Genomic DNA, 22,312 nt, shown 5'->3' on the forward strand with positions numbered 1-22,312 from the left:
ACAGGGTCAGGATCTATGATAATGCACCACAGGGAACATTTCCATAAAATGAGCCCAGTACATCTTCTTTAGAGGCCCTCTTGAGGAATGAAGATGAGGACACACAGATAAAGAGAGGTGAAAGAAATAAGATCAAGGGAGATTTCGAGAATGGGGAAGCAAGCATAAAGGAGTAGGATGGAGGAGAGCTCTGACGATGGTAATAATGAGAGAGAAAATTTAATGGGAAACACAAAGAAGTGAGAGAGACAGAGGTGATGTTAGTGCAGTGCACCCAGAAGTTTGTGCTCCCTCTGCAGTGCTTGTGAACCCTCCTAGCTGTGGTGAGCACTTGCGCTTTCATATCAACCCCCTGCTGCAACTGTAAAAAGAGACAATAGGGAGCAAGATTTTTTTTTTTTTTTGTGCGTATGTACTTACGTGTTTGTGTGTATATGTGACAGCACGTCTGCAGCACTTTGTTGGGAATCTAATAACAAATTGTCATGCTGGCTCTTGATTTGTATGGGTAAAAAGAAGCCATAATGAGCCCCATAATGCGAGCTATTTGGCGTGCCATTCAAAGCAAGCTGCCATGTCTGTCAATCAGGGGAACTTTCAAGTCTCTCCATGACAAGCCTGGCTTTTGTCCTGAAGTCTTGAATAATAAAGTGACAATGAAATGACAAGACGTGCGCACACACCCACCTCATCTGTGAAACAATCAGGATTCTGTGGCGTCTTGCAGCGGGGAAAACGTCTGGACTGAGCGCGTGATTATTTTCACGTCCGCTGCTGCTCGAGCTGGATCCACATGGCACACGCGTGTGAAATTGGTGAGTAGATTACATGCGCGGTCTGTGATGTACCAGCGGCTGATCAATACTGATCAAACATGGCTGATAATGTGCGGATTGAGTCCATTATTTTTGTTTAAACATGACACAGCTGAGTCATCACATTAGAGAGAATTTGTATTTATTAATCAGAGCTGTTATAAAAGACTATACAGTGTAACATCTATATGATTTTCCATCTGATTCTATTTAAACATCCAGTAATTTTACAAAAAAAAGGCAACAGCAGTACGTAACACTTTATCATACAACTTACATCTATTCAGTTTTCATAATTACACCCAGTGACAAGAACCCATTCTCCCTTTAAATGCACATGAGCTAATAATGTTATAAATGCTCACCCCGTTGATACATAATTGAAGTTTAGCTCGCGTTTGGCCCAACACTCAGCTAAGCGATCAAGGAACCAATACAATGCCTCACTACCTTCTGTCAATACACTTGGTCTGACCTATTGGCTGAGGTGGGGAGGGGGAGCTGATCCATTGCATTGACAGCCCACCCTCCTTCTCTCATACTCTCTCATTAGATCCACTCTATTAAACTCCTTATGCATCTGTCTGTACGCTCCTGGTTGGGGGCTCGGAAACAATCGGAGAGCCCTGCTGGGGGTCCTGCACTCCACTCTAACCGAGGAACTGAGAGAAAGTGCTGAAATGCACCGTGTTTACAATCTGTCGAGGACACTTGAAGGTTATTTGTAGAAAATGTCTGAGTAGACGCAAGGCGCTTGTGTGTTCTTGTGCATCTGAGCGGCATTCTGTAACATACTTCATATCAACAAAGTAAAAAGTAATGAATAATTCTTAGGTGGTGCTGGAGGATTAGTTTAGTATTTTGGGAACTGCTCTGTGCTCCTTTTTGGCAGAGAGTTAGATGAAGAGATCGATACTAGAAACTGTAGCCAGCAGCCAGTTAGTTTAGCTTAACACAAAGACAGAAAACAGAAAGAACATCAAGCTCGGCTCTCTCCAAAAGTAACAAAATCTCCCTACCAACATTTCTACAGCTCACAATTTTTTTTCTTAAAGTCATACAAAAACAACAGTGAAGTACTTTTTCCCTGAGCTGGAACCGGTAACTTAAGGCAAAAAAGAAGAAGAAGGTATTGATATCATACTCTGCTCCAGAAAGCAACAAAGCATTTTCCCAAAAAACGGTGTCTGTTGGATCATGTTGCTGTTTGCATATGGGTGTGTTCATATTTGAGAGATGACATCACATGACTCTGGTGAATGTTGACACTGTATTTGAGTTGTGTTTGCACTGTGCAAGGTGTGTGTGTGTGTGAGAGCGAGAGAGAGAAAGAGAGGGAGGCGTCATTCGGGGGTTGAGTTCAGGCGAATGGGACTGTGTGTCACGTGGGAGGGGTCAGGTACGGCTGCAGTGGTCACTCCCATCTTCTTAAGGCTGCGCTCATCTGTCACAGAGATGGAGCGAGAAAACGCAGGACGAGGGACGAGCCCTGAATCTGAGACACACAGATACATCCACTTTTACATGTGGCAAGAAAGAAGTTAAAGAGAGGAAAAAAATCAGAAGGAAAAAGGGAAAACTGTGAGCGTATTTAGGATCTTAAATTTCTGCTACTTGATTCTCCCCTGCTGTCATTCAGCTCACAGACTTGCCTTTTCATTCAACTGACTTGAGTAAATGACATCAGTTTACTTTTATTACACCAGATGAATGAAATGAAAACAATTCCTCAGTCTGTGCAGATCTGCATGCAGTGGCAGCTTTCAGCCTTTAGGGGGGCCACGGCAGTGGAGCAGGCTGCAGCAGGTTGAGCAATGACTGCAGATTTGTTGCAGCTTGATGTGTCTCATCATAACGCACAGGGGGAGAGAAGGAGAGAGAGCGCAGGCAGCAAGATGCTACAGGCCATATTGGGAATTTTACCTTTGATATCTCCCACAGCCAACCGAGGTTCACCAGACTAACCAGCAGGTGGCAGGTTGACAGGCCCCACACACACACACATACACAATACACACACATTCGCGCGCACACACACATACCCACACCATATGCCCAGACACATACCCCCACCAGGTCTGACATTTGCAGCTAAGTGCTGCAATGGTCGGTTATTTATGTTGAGAGGGCTCGTGATGGTGAGAGTTCAGCAGGTGGCTGCATTACACTGTTTATCAGACAGACGCAGTGGCATTATCACTTTCATGAGCCTTCTTACCCAACACCCCCCGCCCCGATTTACACACACACACACACCACACACACACACACACACACACACACACACACACACACACACACACACACACACACACACACACACACACAGGCACACACTACATCTGTCTTTCTGTCGTCCTTTTCTGGGCATACACCCTCTGTCTCTCCCTCCTCACTGCTCCTTGTGTTGTGAAATGCCTCCTGACTGCTCTTCCTTTCCCATTTTTCTCCCACAGATGTACTCCAGCCATCTGGGTACTTGTAGGGCACAGCGAAGGCACTAGTGGTGCAACCAATATCTGTTCAAGCATGCCAGTATTACATGGTTATTTATTCATAGTGTTTGCAGTTTGTTGACAGCATCTAATACCATACCAGGCTAAAAAAAAATACCTGAAAACAGCTAATGTACATCTCTTGCCTATTACGGTGTGAAATTAATAATTGTAGAGCACAAATATACATTTCAAACTTCCTGTTCCCTTTTTTTTCACTTACATCTATTCCTCCATCTCCACTCCTCTCATATCTACCCCCCCCCCGCCTTCTCGTCTCTCCTCCTCTGTGGTATTTCAGTACAGTGCAGGTCAGATGCTGAGAACTCACCTGTGCTGTTCTGGCTGCATTTGACTTTGCTGTTGGTCCTCTCTTGCATCGTCCGCTCGTACTCTCTCACCTCCTCCAAGCAGAGCCCTGTGGGGAAAACAGTGCATAAACACAGGCGTGCATTGAAACAGAGTGGAAGATACATATTAACAGGCTGTAGATCGAGGGTAAAACAACAGCAAAGTACAAGTACAAGTGCGCTGCTCAGAATAGATTATCTCGTATCTGTAAAATATAAAATTTAGCAGTTTACTGTAATTTTGACCCACCGTGCCATTCGTCTATCCATGCCACTGCCTGCCGGTGGCCAACCAGGAGAATGTCTCGTATGTTCTGCAATTACACAGAAAACAAAAACCTGTTATGGGAAGGAAATGTAATTAAAAAGCTACAGCTGTTGTGTGTAGTCGTGTGTGAAATGCTGCTTTTAGAATGATTTTACAGCAGATCAGTGTCAAAATCACGACAGTGCCTTTGTGTAATTAATTCAAACATATGAGATTACGGCTGAGATAGATGAGGATTTATTTAATAAGGAGGCTGGGGCGGGTGGATTTGGCTCTGGTTGTAGAGGTTGTTGCTCAATCGTGGTTGGTGGCTCAGTCGCTGGACCTTTTATGTGCCAAAGTGTCCTTGGGCACGACACTGAACCTTAAGTTGCTTCCAGTGGCTGGCCATCTTCCACAGCAGATCCCCTGGCATTGTTGTGTGTGAATAAAAGTGGTCCATCATGCCTAGCTAAGGACTCATTTAAATATTAGTTGCTCATTGATTGTATTGAATTTATTTGCATTCATCAACAGTTTGCAAGTAGTTGCAGCGACCAACTTCTGCAACCTTTGGGTGACCAAATGCTTGAAGTAGCTGCTTGCAACCACTTTTAGTCACTCAGGTGATTGCTCAGGATCTTGTTTCCAAACAATCGCAGTCCGAATCAGAGCAACTGCGACCTCTCTAATCGTGAAGGTTTCCAAAGGAATGAACACAGATGGATTGCCAACCTCGTTGCAATCAACCTAACTTAGTCCTCTGCAATAAGTGCACCTAGTTTGTGATGCATTTCTTTGCGCCAGGGGACTCAGTTCTGGTTACATTGCTACATAAAAGCGAGGTTTCAGAGCACCTATGTCATTTTGATCTTAAATCACTGTCATCGCAGCAAGTATGCGACCGTTTTTGGAGGAGTTTTTTGTTTTTCTGTCCCTAAATCTATGAGGCTTTTGCTCTTGATGTAAGTAGTTAATGTTAATGTATGTTATTGGGAATTTCTGTGTATGTAGACAATTAATTTTTGTTTGGTAATGCTGTTCTGCATAGTGTGACTGTAGCATAAGGTTAAAAGACTATGAGTGCAGCGCATTTACTATTAGTTTCATCTGTTTTGCTCGGCTTTGTAAAAAAAAAAATAGAGCCACAATCCAAACACTCTTGCTCCTCACTGACAGCGTTGGGGTGGGTTAAAAGGCATTATTGCTAGTTTAGCTGCTGGTGCTTCTGTTTTCTTTTCACGCTTCATTGCTTTGCCTCATTGCAGAGGATAAATGTTGTGAAAGTGTTTTTTTTTCTTCCCACCAGCTGTACAACTTCTTCCCCTAACTTCCAACTATGCTTTGTTAAAAGTGGAAAAACAGATGTTTTCTTACCGTTTTGTATAATATAATACAGATCAGAGGTCATTTGACGCCAGCAGCCTTCTTGCCGTTAATGCTGGTAATTATGCTAATGTCTTAAAATGAATGTGGTAGTGATTTATTTGTGTCACAATGCAACACATGGCACATTCATATAATAAATGACCGAATGGCATTGAAGAAGATTGTGATGTCTCCTTGACGCAGTCACTTTACAATAGCAATGGAATGAACATAAAGGGAAAGAGTTCGATCTTACTCGATGTATGAACTCCTCCGTCCTGGTCTGGAAGCCGTAGACCTCAAAGCTGCACTCCACCCTCTTATAGGAGCACATGACAGGTTTGTGGCTGTCCCTCCAGCCCTTCTCCAGAGGTCCTCGGCCAGTTTTACTTGACTGCCACAGACTCAGATCCTTTACAGAGTAAACAGTGTGTTATAAAAGCTGTGTCTGCAGAAACTGTGACAATATCTGTGTGTGGAGGTGCCAGCAGCATGTTGCACAACACATTGCACAAGAGGAGTGTGATAACACACATTATGAATCTGATGAAAGTATGATGGGCAAGTGTTTGTGTTTGTGATCTTTTATTTCACCTTGTCACTTAATATAATTGATTGGTGTGCTTGTGTAACATGCACATGTAAAGACGTGTTAAACCTTGGAGGAGAGACAATGAAAATAAGCAGAGGTGTTTGTGTGGGGTGTGTGTAACTGATTTATTTAGAAGCAGAAACAAAAGGCAGTAAAGTAAAAAAAAAAAATAGGTATGTGTTTTTGTCTTAGTAAATCATTGTTTGTATATTAAGCACTATGCATTATGAGCCATTATCACTTAAAAGACAATATTTTGAGTTGGATGTGACTTAAATGTCTGTTTGAGTAGTCTTAGCTTAATATAAAGTCAGGAAGTGGGAAAATCAGCACAGGAAAAACAAAACAACAACAAAGCCCCACTAGTTTAAGTAATCAACAATCTGATCAATGCAAAATGCAGATAATAAAATGACACATCAAGTTAGAGAAAATTTTAGACTGTTCCACAGCAGGAAACAAGCATATAGATCATTTGCATGAACTGTTGTTCTGACCTATAGCTGTGGGTTTAAGTGGATCAACCTGTAGCGGTCATATGAAGAAATGCATGCAGAATGCATTTTTTAGATATGGCATGTCTTGGCACATAGAAACAAAGTTTCATATCACCTCTTTAGTGGTGCTTCGAAGGATTTATCTTTTCCATCACTGTTATCAAGTTTCTTTGTTGCAACATGTGAAAAATTCTCCCCGCCTGAGACTCAAACTTCAGTCACTAAAGTGTTTTATTTGCCTTTTTGCGTAAAGTTTCTTGGCTTTGAGAGTAGAAATGCCCATATATGTTGATTCCCCCAGACAAACTAATATGATTTTTGGGTGGAGTTTTTCAGTTGGTTGCATGATTGCCATTAATTAAAAATGATGTAATTCATATTTATTGAAAAGGGCATACATAAATGGAAATACAGGATCAACCTGCTTCTTGTTCTGTTTTCTTCAGTAATGTTGAGGTCCGGGCAGGAGGCCAATCGATGAACACTAGTGTTTAATTGTTGTTTTTAATTCAGGTAAGCTTCAACTGCATTGGAGCATGTGTGTTTGAGTTCACTGAAGCTGTTGCCAGTCAGACACATTATGGATGGTACTACACAGTGGATTAAGATCTGATAGGACTTATCATCGTTCACAGTTCCATCAGTTTTGATAAGATGCCCAACACCACTGACTGAAATGCAGCCTAAACCATGACAGCGCCTTCACCGTGTTTTACAGATGGCTGACACCAACCTCTCTCCTAATCTGCTTCATACATATCAACGACAGCTTGATCCAAATTTGGATTCATCACTCCACCAGACCTGTTGCCACTGATTTTGGAATACCTCAGCCTTTTCTCTCTGTTTTCACTTCACGCAAAATATTATTTCATGCCTTTCAAACTGTGATGTCTTTGGTATTTTTCATGGATTCAACTAAAGAAATGTGACCAAATTGACAGACTGCTAGTAACAAAGTGCCTAAAGATGCAATTTAAAACCGGTTCTTTGCTAAATTGTCTATTATGTGTAGACACAACACTGATTCATTCCTCGAGGTTGGTGCCTTTTTATGCTTGAATGATTCATAGTTCAGTGTTAAATAGTTGAAGAGAAAAAAATACCTCTGAAAATGGTCCTGTACAAGGACTGGACTGAGAATTAGTGAAAAAGCAGCCAAAATCCAAAGCAAAGTTAGTGGGTATATGTTTGAATTAAGTAAGCTTACAGTTTTGGCTACTTGTCATTAAACCAAGTCTCCTATTTATTTTTTCACTAAATGCTGAACTATTCTTGGAAAGCAATCACATAGCTTTCCATTTGGAAGAGAAAGGAAATCAGAAAAAACAACTTTTTTTTTGTTCACAGTCATTTGTTTGCACCTCTGTGAAGCATATGTCCATGTTTGTGGGTTTTTTGCCAGTGCAGTGAGTACCTCTGATTCTTTGTAGTGCTTTTCAGGGATGGGGTCACTCAGGATATCCAGGAAACACACATTCTCTGCTGGGGTTGGCTTGTCCCCAAACACCTACATCCAAACAGATGGGGGAGGTCACACAGTTAAATGACAGCAGACGCACATACACCCACCCGTAGTGTCACACACGTACAGTCACTCACTCGGCATAGAGCAGGACTAAGAGAAGATGAGTAACAGTGTAGAAAACAGAGGTCACACACCATAACACCCCTCACTATATCCCACCCGGAGGCCCTTGGAGCAAATCACACTGGCGCAAACAGAGGAGAGAACAGATAGAGAGCAGAGGCGGGGGATGAGGGGAAAAAAACAAGGACATACGAGGGGTATTAAAAGAGAGGGGGGAAAAAGTTATGAGAGCCACGTACACTTTTCCTTGAGAGAATGGAAGAAACCTGGAGAGAGAGGGAGAAAGAGACGAGACTGCACTTTTATCTGACCTTGTTTAAAATTTGCTCTAATGCCGCACTGGAGTTGTTCATTTCACAGCTGAAAACTAACAAATAAGAAAAACCTGGGGTAAAATAATAGCCTGCTACGCTCCTGCGGTGTTGTTGTTAGTCTGTGTCTTCACAAGGTCTTGCTCCCTTTTATGGAATGTGTTGTGTTAGCTGCGTGTTTGTGTTGCCTTCTACAAGTTGCTTGGGGTTTTCTCACGGTGTCGTAACGATTGTCAATTGAATTGTATAAACACCATAACTGTTATAAGGACATGCAAGAAAAAATCTATTCATAAAAATGAGGCCCTGAAAGCTTAAATTTGGGGGATTTTTTTAAAAAAGAGGGAAAAAAATAAGTGTTCAGCGTTGATAGTTCACAGCAAAAAGGTTCTGGCTCCAAAACTCCTGGTTGGAGGTCCTTCTGTGTACTACTTGTGCCTCTGTGTATTTTCTTTAGGTGGTCTTTAGGTGGCATGTTAGGCTAAATCAGGTGTGGCTGTTAGCCAAGGTGTTGTCTCCTTTCCTTGTGATTGATTGGCAGCCTGTCCAGGGTGGACCCTGCCTTTTGCTCACTGTCATCTGGAATAGGCTCCAAACTCCAGAAAATGAGTGGATGCGGTCCAAATTGGTACTTTGTTAGCTCAAATTGTATGCACTGCTTTGTAAAAGGATCGTATTTTATAATCTCTCCGCATGCTTTGTATGTAAAGCCTGATTTGTAAAGCATACACTTAGGTGGGTGAATAAGTGCAGCTGAGTAAAAAGTATGATATTTCCCTTGGAAATGTGGAAGTACACTAACAGCAGGGGTTAAAGTGAGCAGGAACGATCTGGAGTAAATAAGTAAATAAGTCTGATTGGCAGTTTCATACATAATAAAGTCCAGCAAGCTCATTTTCCGGGTGCTGCAGCCTGGCGTTCCTTCCAGCTGCGGCCATGGAGCTACTCAGTCAAGAAATAAGAAAGTAATGTCACCCCACGATCCCGCCTCCTCACTCAGCATCCTTTCTTTCCATTCTCATTCTTCCTGCCCTCCCTGCATGCGTGCACATGTTGATAGTGTTAGGTTCACTTAAATCTAAGTGTCTTCAACACCTTGGTAACGCTAGACAAGTGTAGCAGGCGTAAAAGGAGTTGCTTTTTCCCCCCAAAGCAGCAGATCATTTCAAATGCAGCCTTTCAAATGGGGCTCAACAAATATGACCAAACACACAAGCTGTTTTCAATATGCAGCCTGGCCATCTGTCTTACTCGCTACTGGGAGAGTATCTGTACTTTGCAGTTAGAAAGAGTGGCAGAAAGAGAAAGTGTCAAATTATTTCTAGGATAAAATCTGCTCAGTAAATGAATTTGAACTGGAATAAATTTAATGCTCGCATAAATAGTTCCTTTCATTCAGTTCTTTTAATCAGGCTGTGGGTATTTAGACTACGTGATGTGTAGTTAAAGTTATCTGACTAATGATATTTAGAAATGATACTAAATGAAATGGTAATTGTTTTTGTGTTATTCAGAGGCTGTGTGAGAATACAAACGAGTTCAGGCTCGTGCACTGAGAGCTGTACTGAGTTGGTATGTTTACTGTTACAACAGTTAGGTCAGGTCAGTAGTTCTCAAACTGTGGGGCCGAGTTTGCAATAGTGGCGTAGAGGACGAGGAAAAATATGGAGAGAAGCTGACTTAAATAAATAAAATTTAAAATAAATAAACATGTTTTGAAGCTGGGCATGCTAGACAAACTTTCAGAATCAGTGGTTTACGGTGGCATTCGTCTGTTCACATTTCCTTCTAGACAACATATCTAAGAGTTGCTCCACATGTAATGGATTAATCCCAGAGTAACTAGATGAAGCACTATGAAAGGAAGATGCTAAAGTAATGTAAATACTTAAACTTATACTACCATAAACAGCATAAAACATGGACGTAGCTTCAAGGTCGGAAAAATTAAGCCAACGCTTTAAGTGCCTCAACCGTGCGTCCTATCTGAAGGCCACTAGATGATGATAGCTGTGGTTTTAAAAAAGGACTTCCAGTCCTTTTAGAAGTCAATACAAAGACAGCTTCTCTAAACACTTTTCTGCTGAATTCAAGGGTTCGGCCTCTCATTCTGGCTCATATTATATTAAAAAAAGGAGCAGGTGGTTTAACAGGCAGACCCCACCCCTCCACGTCACATCTGTCTGTTGCAAGATGGCAACAGTGGAAACGCTCATGTTGAGGCTTCAAAGCGAGACAGCAGAAAACGGTGGGTGATGTCAGGGTAGCTACATCCGTCTCTTATGCTGTCTGTAGTGGTTAAAAAAGGGGAAATATTTCAGTGAGAAGGTGGTAGAGACCAAAAACTGAGCAAAACTGAGTGATTATTTGATCACATACACCAGTTAGCCATGCAGCGACACGACTAATTGGCTGATAGCGTTGCTGTGTAATCTTTGATGTGTAAATAAACAGCTGTTTGCTAACAAATTACCAACTTAAAAGATTAAGGCATCTCAATTTGTTCCCCCTAGTGTATAAAACACATGTCAGTGTGCATGTATGTGGCTGCCACTCAAACAGCAATGGGACTGTTTGGAGTTAACTCGTGTAACCTGAAACTACATGACATAAAACTAGATTCACTGGATGCACAGCCCAAGAAACAACTCTTGGATCTATGCATTTTTTGTTTTGTTTTTTTTGGTTCTCCTGTCTTGACTTTTCTCAATTACACCAGGCAAACACAAGTGCCAGACAGAGCTGCAATTGCTGGTGACTTTCTGTCTGTGTGTGTCTTTGCGTGCCTTGGACAAAATGCATCGTGGCAGCCATGATCAGCACACTGCATGTCTGGTTAATAGATCTGCCAATACTGCATTTCGTGCCTTGCTTGTTTTCCTTGTAATGGGCGCATCAATTTGATGAACATTTTTGTAGTGCTGCAGAGAAAATTGCAATTTCTCTCCAGACCCTTGTCGTTCTCCTCCCCCTCGTCTCTAATCACTCTATTTTTCTCACCTCTCACAACCCCCCTCTTACGATACTCACGTTATCGTTATCACCGTTGTTGTTCTCGAATCTTGTCTCAATACGGATGCTGAACTTGGGGAGGAATGATACCTACAGGGTGACAAAGAGGAAAAATGGGGGGTGGAGGGTTGAGGGGCAGAGATAGTGTGAAAGCAGGCTGCAGATTAGATCCTCTGATACTGGAAAGAGATGAGCTCTGTTGCATTCATGTACAGTAAATGATGTGTGAGAATACTTACTGAGTACTCTGCAGCACCGGGGACATTCAATATAGATGGGAAGAAAACAGCATAAGTAACTCGTATGCTTGAACATGAAATTGTGCCCACACACATGCAATTTACCACAAGGGAATACATGCATACATAGTTATGAACATTTGATGTCACTTGAAAAAGCATCTGTTTTCAGTAAACAAGCTTTGTATAATGTATTGAGGTTAAAATAACTCTGTGTTTAACACAAAGAAAGGCAAACACGCACCTGTGATGGTGTATGGGTAGAAGTTCCAGGCCTTCTCCGTAACGTAGAAAAATCGAGGGACAAATGCTTTTACCCAAGATGGCAGTTTACTGAAAGCAAAGAAAGAAGGATCACCGTTGCAGAGTGTAAGAGCAGGAGAGATTATGAAGGGAGAGACGGAGAGATCCTGAGTGGGTCTTGTGCCGTTTATAGCCAGATTACCTGTAGGCTACTCTCACCACAGCATTCATTTGTATGACTCATTCTCAATTACACCTGTGGTGATGAACTGTTACTGTAGCTCCTAGGTCCCATGTCAGAACATGATTGAAGTAGAATACAGTGTGTGCGTGTGTGTGTGTGTGTGTGCGTGCGTGCGTGTGTGTGTGTGTGTGAAGAGAGAAAGAGCATGCGTGTGTTCTTACATATCTTTACTAATGAAGACCAAATGTCCCACAAGCACATAAAGATTAGAAAAATCCTCCACAGTGTGAACACGTCTTTACTTCTTTGAGAGTTTATTTTAGGATTAGGCCTTGGGTTTGTAGTGGTGATTGGAATAAGAGCTGAGGTTACATGAGGGTAATGAGTGAGGTTATTTCAGGGTTAGGAAGTGAATTTAGAGTTAGGAGATTTATGTTATATTTGAGACTGGGCTTTCATTATGAGCACAATTAACTGATGGGCTGTCAGCCTGAGCACAGAGAAAAGTACATGGACACAATACTCTCTCGCAGAGCAGCATTATTAAACCTTTTTACTTGTAGCAGTGCAAACACACTTAATCATGTAGGAAAAATCAACTCCTATTTAAGGTTTATAATCAGTGTGCAGCCTGTGGCTGGTTTATAACTCTTATCACTCACAGGGTGTGAAATACTCCGTTTTGTAAACAGAGCAACAATTTCACCTCTGACTCATCATTTATGGGACCGCTTGGTTTCACAATGAAGCACACTGATTAACTGTATTTTCAGAATATAGTGTTAATATTAATGTGCTATTATACTGGGTATATTGCAACTGAAATTGCAGTCTCATGGCTCAGACACTCCAAGAGTAAAAGGACAAAACCTCAGTGTGACTGGAAACAAATCGGTTGCCCTTTGATTTGGTGACCAATTGCAAATAGCTGCAGTGAACACTTTGATTGGAGGCAGCTTGTCTCCAACCAACTGCAGTCCAACTCAGATTGCCTGCAGTCTTAGACAAATTGGATTAAGTTTGCAAATAGTTGGAGTTGAGTTTATAGTTGAGCTCTAAATGCAGACATGTTACCGACATGTAGCAATCAGTTTGAGTAAGTCTGCGCTGATGAGTGATCTGTGACAAATTTCGTTGCCGTAAGGGACTTGACTCAAGTGACTGCCGACTGAATGTCCTGCAGCGACGTCACTTTTAGGGAGGAATTTCTGAATCTCTGTTTCACATCCCCAGAGTTGTGCAATATTAAGTACTTAGATGAACTATTTAATCTTAGATGAACTATTTAATCTACGTACTTAATATTAGTTTCTGTTCGACTGGATTTTCTGCGTATGTAGATAGCAGCAGATGCCAACAACTTTGTTTTTTTGGTAATTTATTAGTTATTTGCCGTATTGTAATGAGCAGATTCATTAAAATTAAAATTAATCTAAAATTAAAATGCCAAATAAAATGAGCAGATTCTCTTGGCTGATAAACTTACTAACCGACCTTCTTATTTTTCAAACATGACCATGAATTACATCCCAGTACTTGAAAGCACCGATGCCAGTGGGCACTGCAATGCCAGTAGCTTTGGATAAAATGGCAGCATGTGACACCCTGGGATGTCTGTATAGTTTTAAGTGGAGGAAGAAAACAGGGCAATACCATGCTAATAAATTATGGTATGAAAGTTGTCACAAATACATTGTAGCACTAGCTTGACATTTTGGGAAATGTCAGTTCTGCTTACCAAAAATGGGATGCTGGCAGCGTACATGCCCAGATCCAAGCCAATAGGCCGGGCATTTTACCCATTTAAAGTTTGAGAATATGTTTATATAATTTGACGACCCCTTATCATTCGCTTTACCAGATAAAAATGCAAAGCTTGAATGCCAACTATTCTGGGGGAATCATCATTGGGAGCCAAGTACTTGGTGGTTCAATTAGTCTTTTCCCCATATATCCTGTTAGATGACAGATTTGCATGTGAAGACCACTGCAGGCCTCCGGTGGAGTTTCCTCTGGCTTTAGCCTGACCAATCATCAGTTCTTTTGTGGTGAAGAGTTGTATGATAAGAAAAACACTCTCAGTATGTGTATAAAACATGAAGTGACACCCACCTAAAAAGATCAGAGAGGAATAAAAGACTGGATATGGTGGAAACAGTAAGTCTCATTCCATCCACAGGCAATAAACTTCACCTACCAGCACTAATGAACTCACTGTCTGGCTTGCTGAATCAACACTGTTGTATAAAAACAGTAGATTTAGTTTTTATTGGAGGTTTTGCAGTCCAAAGTTTAAAAAAAAACAAAGAACTTGCATAACAGTCAACTGACGTGACTTTATGTTTGAGCTAAACACTGTATCATATAATAATTAAGAGTTTATTTCCCAAAATGTTACATAAATACTTCAAAAAAAAGGTTTACAATGTTCTGTTATGTACTCAAGACTACACTCTATAAACATTCACATCTATGTCCTGTAAAAATATGCATATAGACAAGTTACATATTAACACCTGCAGTCACAATAGCTATCGATGGCTTTCGCTTTATTCTGTAATTTTCTTTCCTGTTTTTGTCTTTTTTCCCCTACGTGTAAATAATATTTGTCTTATGTAAATATTGTCACTTCTTTCTTACAATAACAGAGTTCTGATAGACCACTTAGAAAAGCTTACCAGGGGTTAAACACATCCATTATTTGAGTGTAAGAACTTGGAGGTAATTATCTGTAGTTTTTCTATGTGTGGTTATACTGTGACTAGACTCTGACTGCCAACAAACTTTGTCAACTCTACAAAGAAAATTTAATGAGAGGCTAAATCTTCCCACATACCCTGCAATTACCAGCACCGGGATGATGTGCACGAGTTATGTCCAGCTAGAGAACTTTACTTACGTAATCCAGTGTTTACTGACCTCACGGTACAGTAATATTTCCACTTATACCTCAGCATGTCTAGACAAAGGGTGTTTGGACTTTGTAAACAGGCAGGTCGCAATGCACGCTGGGTGTTACTGTGTGTTTCGTGTAACTTGGATCGCTGAGATGTGAAGCTCTACAGCGCAGCGATCAGAACACGGCAATCAGTTATTCTAATGGCCCGTCATGTGTACATCATTAGTGCAACAACACAATCAAAGAGTTTAATTGTACCTGCTGAGGTAGATTCGTTTCTCGGTCAGCTGCCCCGCTCCGTACTTGGGGTGATTATCTGGCTCATTCCTCACCACCTCCACCCCCTCTCCCCCACCACTCTGCTCACAGCTGTGCTTACTGATCATGTACAACTGCCCAATCCTGTACTGGAGCCCGAGGAGAGGTTTAGGATGAGGTTTATGGCGGAGAGGACGGGGATGGCGTGAAGAGAAAAGAGAGAGAGAGAGAGAGAAATGTGGTGAGAAAATGGTAAGCACAAAGCAAAAATCTCCCTCGTCCTCCTCCTGCTAATCCTCAAGATGCCATCCAAAGGGACACATTTAGAGTGCGGCCTTAGTTGAATTAACCAAGTGTTTGTTGACTGTGGTCATCCTTCGTTTAAACACACAGGTCCTCACGTTCATCTACCATAAACATGTAGCCTTTGAAATAACTCACACATTTATGCTTCTTTTTTTGCAAACAAACAAAATAAATATGAATTTGCCGTGAACTCAAAGCCATATCCAAATAACAGGCACTGCTGCTTGAGTCAGTTCTCAGAGGTTTTGCAGCTGTAGCCTCTCTCGTCTCTCGGTCTGGTACTGGAGTAAATTTTAATCCCATTTTTAGTCGCTTTTTTACATTTAAATTACTTCAACATTTATTCTACACATACATTTGAACCATAATAAGGAACTGCATCTTTACTGCTGCATTTAACTAAATCGCAAAGTGCACATTCGATTTTACTCTTCACTCCTCTCTGTGTATCATTATCCAACTGTTGCTCGAGCAGCTGTAGTTGCTCTTCAGAAAAGTTGTATTCTTAATCTGAACTTTTTGGGAATATTTTAAAGACTGGAATTGGCATTTAAGCTGAAGGAGGGCAGACCAAATTTCTCATGGAGCATAATAATGGATATGAGGACTTAAATAAGAAAAAAATTCATCCATAACAAATCAATACAATGCAGGTCCCATTGAAGAAAATGTAATACCCATCTGCCACTAAGAGGAAGTAATGAGAATGATGGCAGAAAATCCTCCTGGCAGCAGGTTCAGCCCTGGTTGCTGAGTCCGGTTTTGTCTCGACAGGCACTTACTCAGGGCTGCTTAGGCACAGGCTTTGTATTTGCTCTTCATTTTTCAAATCTTAGCCACTTGCTGTGTATAAAGATTTCCCTAAAGTTCCATTTCAGATATCAAAAAATTAATTTGGCTAGTGAGAGTGATTGCCTAGTGTCTAAATTAGGGGAAGGGACTTTGTTCTCTGCTGCAGCCCCAGTTTGTGCACGCTGATGAGGGAGTATTTTGTTTTAGTTAGTCTAAAGAGGACAAGGGCTTTGGGCATCTGGAGTATCTCCTCGTTTAGCTAAGCCTGATACAATCAGTGTATTTAAAAAAAATCTCTCACAATAATTCTTTTCATTTCTTGCAGTGCTGCTGCTGCTGCTGTTGGTCGTTCTCATCTTTTCTCCCTAATCTTGTTTCTATTTGCATTTTTCTGTTTGCTGCAGTTGTAAATCACTTGGTAAACTTTTGTTTATAAAGTTATGAAAAAGCTGAGAAATTGTGCCATAAAGCGCTTCGCTGTTCTGCTGTGACCACCATAATGCAATTCATTTTGTTGCCCTATATTGCTGTGGCACTAAAGCATTATTCTAATTAAAAGCAGAAACAGAAAGATTGGGAGGAAGAGAGAAAGAGGACGGCAGACATCAGATTGCCATCCTTCACTGTGCTCTGCTGACATCATGTGACACTCCTCCTTCTTGTTCCAATTACTGTGGAATGTCAACATTCAATATTTACTTCTTGGATATTCATGGGACTTAATTAATCATAGTGATGGGTGCTTTAACACCATCTTAAAGCCAGCAGACCGCAGGACAGAGAGCTCCTCCCACACAAGTTATGAATCTTTTCCCCCCATTTTAGGAAAAACAAGGAAGTGGAAAGTATCTTTCTTTCCTTAAATCACTACATACAGGTCAGGAGGGATTGTTGTCAGCTCTTGGAATGTCTTTCCTCTTACTGTTTCGTTTTTACAGCCCAGGATTTGCTTTACAAGAAATGTCGTCAGACTACAAATACAACGCATTATCAGGACAATGCCATGATTCATGATTAAAATATTTACCACTAAAAAAACAGACAGCTTTTGTCTTTGATCGTCAACTAGCAAAACACAACGACAACAATGACAATTAAGGGTGGAAAATTTGTGTTCAACGTTTCCCAGTGGCCATTTACACTTTATGCACTTTATTAGATACACCTGTTTAACTGGTCCTTAAAACAAATATTGAATCAGCCAATCACATAAGAGCAACTCAGTGCATTTAGAAATGTAGAAATTGTCAAGACGAACATCAGAATGAGGAAAATAGTTGAAGCAAGTGACTTTGAATCTTGCACGGTTGTTGGTGCCAGTTTTTCCTGAACTGATGATCTACTGGGACTTTTCCCCATAGTGATCTGTAGGGTTTACAAGAAATGGCCCAGTGAAGAGCATCTCTCCTGCATATGAACGCACAACATGAACCCTCAAGCTGATGGCCTAGTTTCAGAATACCACTATATTGGCATACTATAGGCCCCTTTGTACCAACTGAGCATTGTTTTAATGTGGCAGCGTGCCCGACCTTGCTGATCCCTTTATGAGCACAGTTTATCTATCTTCTAATGCCTGCTTCCAGCAGGACAATGCACTATATTATTGTATTAGCCCTTTATTTATCCAGGTAAAAATCTCATTGAGATTAAAAATCTCATTTCCAAGAGAGACCTGGCACCATGGCAGCAAAAATCCAAAACACATGCGGCACATAATAACATAACAACATATCACAGAACTGAGATCATCTCTCAGTGGTTTCTTGAACATGACACTCTACACAAATGACCTTCACAGTCATTGTCATGTGTTGGATGGGGAGATTCTCATCATGAACGTGAGCCGACAAATCTGCAGGAACTGTGTGACGCTGTCATGTCAATATGGACCCAAATCTGTTTTTCTGAGGCTTTTCTGAATCTACGCTATGAAGAATTAAGGTCATAATTCTTGGAGTTAAGGCAAAAATTACCTGAGAAACATCTTGACATATTTTTTTTTTCTTAAAAAAACCCCCAAACATATTACCTCAACATGCACTTTGGTTTATACTGCATATGTGTCTGTATTTATTTGACCCTGACTCTCAGCTCTGCACACAATTTGCTATGTACCCAGACCCAGTGTATGTGTACAAATGTCACATAAAAGATTTTTATCTTATCTTTATCTTTATCTTCAAAGTTAAAAATGTCACATTGATTCATTGCTGTAAAGCAATAAACATACAATCTTCTGAGAAGTCTGAATATTTTTTATGGGGCGCTGCATGTTCCTGTGACACTGCCTTTTTCATACACACCTCTGTGAGAGGTGTCTCTCAAATAAGGATACTATTTGTATTATAAGTGCATTAATACCGTACTTCAGTGGAGTATTTGAGTAAACGTGCAAAAAAAGTTACTTTCCACCATGAAGCCTTATTTAGTCTGCACTCTCATACAGTGGTGCTAGGCAGCATAAGATTAACAGTACCCTAGTGTAAGGGCTTTGGTGAGGGAGAGCCAGTGGGGGGGGGGCAATCAGTTTTCATACACCCCTAAATGGTTGTAAAACCTCACAGACCCAAATAGCAACAAACAAAATTATGATCGCTGTGAGCATGAATCCTGTTTCCAACATTTCATGAAACAAGATTTGTGGTTGAAAGCAGCAATGCTGAAAACACAGACAAAGGGCACGCTTGAGTGAGGCCTTCTTTTCTGTAGCGACTGAGAGTCGTTAACAAGTTTGAACACTGCAGTTTCCTCCCTGCCAAGAGAATAACCAAAACCACAGAGACACAAAAGCCCGTGTTCCTCACTTTCAAATGAAGTTTTTTTTTCAGATACAAGTTTGTAATTTATTTAACCACAAACGTGAGTGACAGTTTGCACACTGCAGAACTCCAATTTTCTTATTCATTACATCTCGTAGCGTGTGACGTTTCGTGAACCATCTGCTTTTCATCAGACAGTAGAAACACAGGTCAGCAGGCAGTAATGTAACAATCAGACAGTGTCTTACATAGGACAAGCCTTCATACGTATCGCTTTGGCCTAAATCAGAAAAAAATTGGAAACAATGCCAGCAACAAATAGAAGAAAAAAATATACACCGTGTCTCAAGCAGTATCTAACAATAAAATGACTGAAACAAATGGTTAGATTACAATTTGATTTCTTTAATTAACTAAATATAGATGGTGCAGTGCTCTGTGTATCCCTTCTGTTCTACAGCAAGTGTCTGGGTTAATTTGGCTGAATACTTTAATGGGGACATATAATTAAGAAGAGTTTGAGAGCCATTGCTCCAAGTTATTTTTAGCATGTGCCTGTGGAAGAAATAGAAAGTGAATCAACAACAGAACCGACACACCTGCCTACCACCTGAGCCACTATCACCTGCCGCCTGTTTCTTTTCTTTGGCAAAAGCAACACGGAACATTCTTCGCCACGGTGCGGGTGTGCTGTGCATGTCACACTTGGAAATCTGCTCACTTTAATAGTGGAGCAAAGGTTGCGGTCTGTTGCGTGGTTCCTATTATGATTTGATACCTCCTCAAATAAACTGCAGTTAAACTCACATTACACTTAAGCGAAAGAGGATTTGCTGCAAGCTCGAGTTCTGTGTGCCCTGTCCTGATACTGTAAATCCTATTTTGGACTGCTATTTGTCACTGTCATTGTTGTGGTAACAGGTAGAAGTAAGCCGGTTGGGGGTAGTGGAGACGACAAGGACATTTCTTTTTGAAGGGCACTTTAGCGCATAACAACCTCGTCCGCTCACCTTTTCCCTCAACAGCGGGATCTCTTTGTTTTTCCACCCCCAGGCCAAATGGCTTTAAGTTGGGATCTTAACCAGTCTGACTAGTTTGAGCTTGGAGCGCTCAAGCAAATGTAGAACGTGTAGTGCTGTCCAGGTGTTGTACGCTTGACTCATCGCTCTATCCCAATGTGGAAAAAGCTCCCACAGGGCAGCTGCCGGGGGGTCTCAGTGCTGTGTTGGCATTTTGTCTTATCAGTACGTTCACACCTTCACGATTACAAGTAAACAATAAGAAAAAAAAGACCAAACAAAACATTGCCGCAAATAACCCCCAAATTTTTGCTTTTCACTTTTAAGTGGTGGGAATTGTGTGTGTAAAAGCGTGGGAAAGACAAACACACTTACCTCATCCACGGTCAGTGGCATGCATATGCGGTACTCTTTCATCAACATGGTGCTGATACCGGGAGAAGTTTTTTTGGGGGGAAGTAAACAGTGGGATCGTGCTTGAGTTTGTCTATCTCAGCTGACTCGGTTGCATAGTAGACAAACTCAGGCAGGCAACACACCACCACAGTGACCTCTTTTTTCTTTTTTTGGTGACGCTCTTCTTCTTTTGTTTTTGCTGATGTCAGTAAACCGTGGAGTTAAGTCCAGTGTTCTCTGTCAATGAGTGTCTGCAGTTTTCTTACTTTCCCTCCCTCGCTCACTCCTCAGAGCCTCGTCTCTCCCTTCTTGTTTCACTTCCTCAATTTAATCTTCTGGACTTTTTTTTTTTAAACTGCTGTCTCTCACTTTTTTCTCGCTACTCCCTTCTTTTCTTCCTCTTCTCGGCTGCACCTTCGCTTTGCTGTTTCTCTCTCGCTCTCTCTTTCTTAATTTCTGTTTCTTTTCTTTCTGCTGCAGTGAAAAAGTAGTAATTAGTGCTGAGGTAAGATGTAAACCTACTATCAACAGCTCTGCATGTCCTTTCCCCTCCGTCCCTGTCTGTGCTTTGTTTAATTCCTCCTCGTGTGTAACCTTGTTGTCTGCTCGGTGCTCCTCCCTTTCCACTCAGCCACACTCCGCTGCTTTCAGTTTCTCACAAATTCCTTTGCGGCTCCCCTCCTTATCTTTTCTTTTTCCCTCTCCCTCCCCCTTCTCTCCCTCTCCCATAGTATCCACTCCCCGCCCACTATACTTTACCACCTCTTCACCTGAATCACCCCCATCCTCCCCTCCCTGCCTCAGATCCTTATCTGTTCTTTCTTCTCTGTGGCCAATACTGCTGTAAGCAATAACACTCGCATCTTTCCATATCTGGCACCTGTGCTAGTCCAAATTTGAAGCACATTTCTTAAACTCTTACCCCCAGCTTCCTCCACTCAGGTTATGACAGCACTCAGGTTATATGAATGGCCGACACTGAGGGGTAGCTAGACAGGGCCATTGGTTTAAGTATTACCAAAGCCATGAGAGCTTCCATTAAGCTCAGTGGCAGACCCGCTTACATTGTATTACCTCATGACCTTCAGCTGGGTTTAATTGAATCCGTGTTTGGTCACTGAATAGTGAAATCGAAGCAGTCATAATTTTTCGTCCGTGCCCATCCGTGACCCACAGCCTGCTCTCTTTTTAAATGAGCGAGAACTGACGGTGGTTGCCAAGTCCAACCCCAAAAAGAAATAAGAAAAGCAGGTGTTTTGTTTCTCGGGGTCAATCTGACAGGGGGCAAAACCAATAACCGGCTTCTAGATTCCTCCTCTCAGGTGGAATTCGCCTGCTTTTCTTAGTGTGCCCCGAGACAGGGCCGGAGTGGCTCTGTTCTCCACATGTCTTCGCTATCATCCGCTTTGCAGTGAAAGAGCAGTGAAAACAAATTCCTAGTGGGGTTCACTCCTATCTTATCAGATCAGTGTTTAGAGAAGGGAAGCCACTTCAGAGAGCTAAGGTGTGCTTTGCTCATCTCTGCCTTGATTTTTTTTATTTTTTTCCCCCCACATTCCACACAGAGCTCTGACAGCACATGCGTTGCTACAGTTTAAAAGGATGATCGCTGGTGACAGATGTGTGCATTCAGCAGTTGATCCAGTTACTTTACTTTGATTATTTAACCGTTGTTTGGGGGTTGTTGGGGAACTGTGGTGAAGAATGGCGGCGCTTTGAGACGATGGATGACACATGTGTTTACTGTAGTCTAGGCTTCTTTGAAAAATTTGAATCAGAGTTGGATGTGTTTACTGCACAGTTCAGTAAACATCATTTCCTGCCATCTCTCTTAAGAGAGACGACAGGAAATGATGGAAAGACATGCAAAAAAATGCCCAATTTAGACTGTATAAATGATAGATATCGCTCCTGGAGTCTGAAAAGTGAAGCCAGC

General features: G+C 41.5%; 1 protein-coding gene across 3 annotated transcripts; it reads right to left on the reverse strand.

Moving 5' to 3' along the window:
- Nucleotides 1-943: 943 nt before the first annotated feature.
- pitpnc1b (phosphatidylinositol transfer protein cytoplasmic 1b) lies at nucleotides 944-21,034 on the reverse strand. 3 transcript variants are annotated; one of them, XM_042222128.1, is made up of 10 exons: nucleotides 20,899-21,034; nucleotides 15,102-15,250; nucleotides 11,762-11,850; nucleotides 11,518-11,525; nucleotides 11,297-11,368; nucleotides 7,782-7,874; nucleotides 5,532-5,687; nucleotides 3,911-3,974; nucleotides 3,642-3,728; nucleotides 944-2,310 (listed from the first exon to the last, which is right to left on the reverse strand). In XM_042222128.1, the coding sequence occupies exons 2-10, from the start codon at nucleotides 15,227-15,229 to the stop codon at nucleotides 2,159-2,161; spliced, it is 849 nt and encodes a 282-aa protein (XP_042078062.1). In that variant the 5' UTR covers nucleotides 15,230-15,250; nucleotides 20,899-21,034; the 3' UTR covers nucleotides 944-2,158. The 3 variants fall into 3 exon arrangements, with proteins under 3 accessions (XP_042078062.1, XP_042078061.1, XP_005925381.1); XM_042222127.1 differs by having other exon boundaries at nucleotides 15,102-15,245; nucleotides 20,356-21,027; XM_005925319.3 differs by having other exon boundaries at nucleotides 20,356-21,025.
- Nucleotides 21,035-22,312: the final 1,278 nt, after the last annotated feature.

This window comes from Haplochromis burtoni, unplaced genomic scaffold (assembly GCF_018398535.1).
Source record: "Haplochromis burtoni strain Fernald_Lab_line unplaced genomic scaffold, NCSU_Asbu1 Contig_80, whole genome shotgun sequence".
In the NCBI taxonomy this organism is placed as follows: domain Eukaryota; kingdom Metazoa; phylum Chordata; class Actinopteri; order Cichliformes; family Cichlidae; genus Haplochromis; species Haplochromis burtoni.

What these genes read in the sequence shown, in the direction of transcription:
- pitpnc1b (XM_005925319.3), bottom strand. Translation starts at nt 20,403, where the DNA reads ATGTTGATGAAAGAGTACCGCATATGCATGCCACTGACCGTGGATGAG. An exon ending in ATGGATAGACGAATGGCACG is followed by an intron (nt 3,729 to 3,910) that starts GTGGGTCAAAAT and finishes TTTTCCCCACAG; the next exon opens with GGCTCTGCTTGGAGGAGGTG. An exon ending in ATGCAGCCAGAACAGCACAG is followed by an intron (nt 2,311 to 3,641) that starts GTGAGTTCTCAG and finishes TGTGTGTCTCAG; the next exon opens with ATTCAGGGCTCGTCCCTCGT.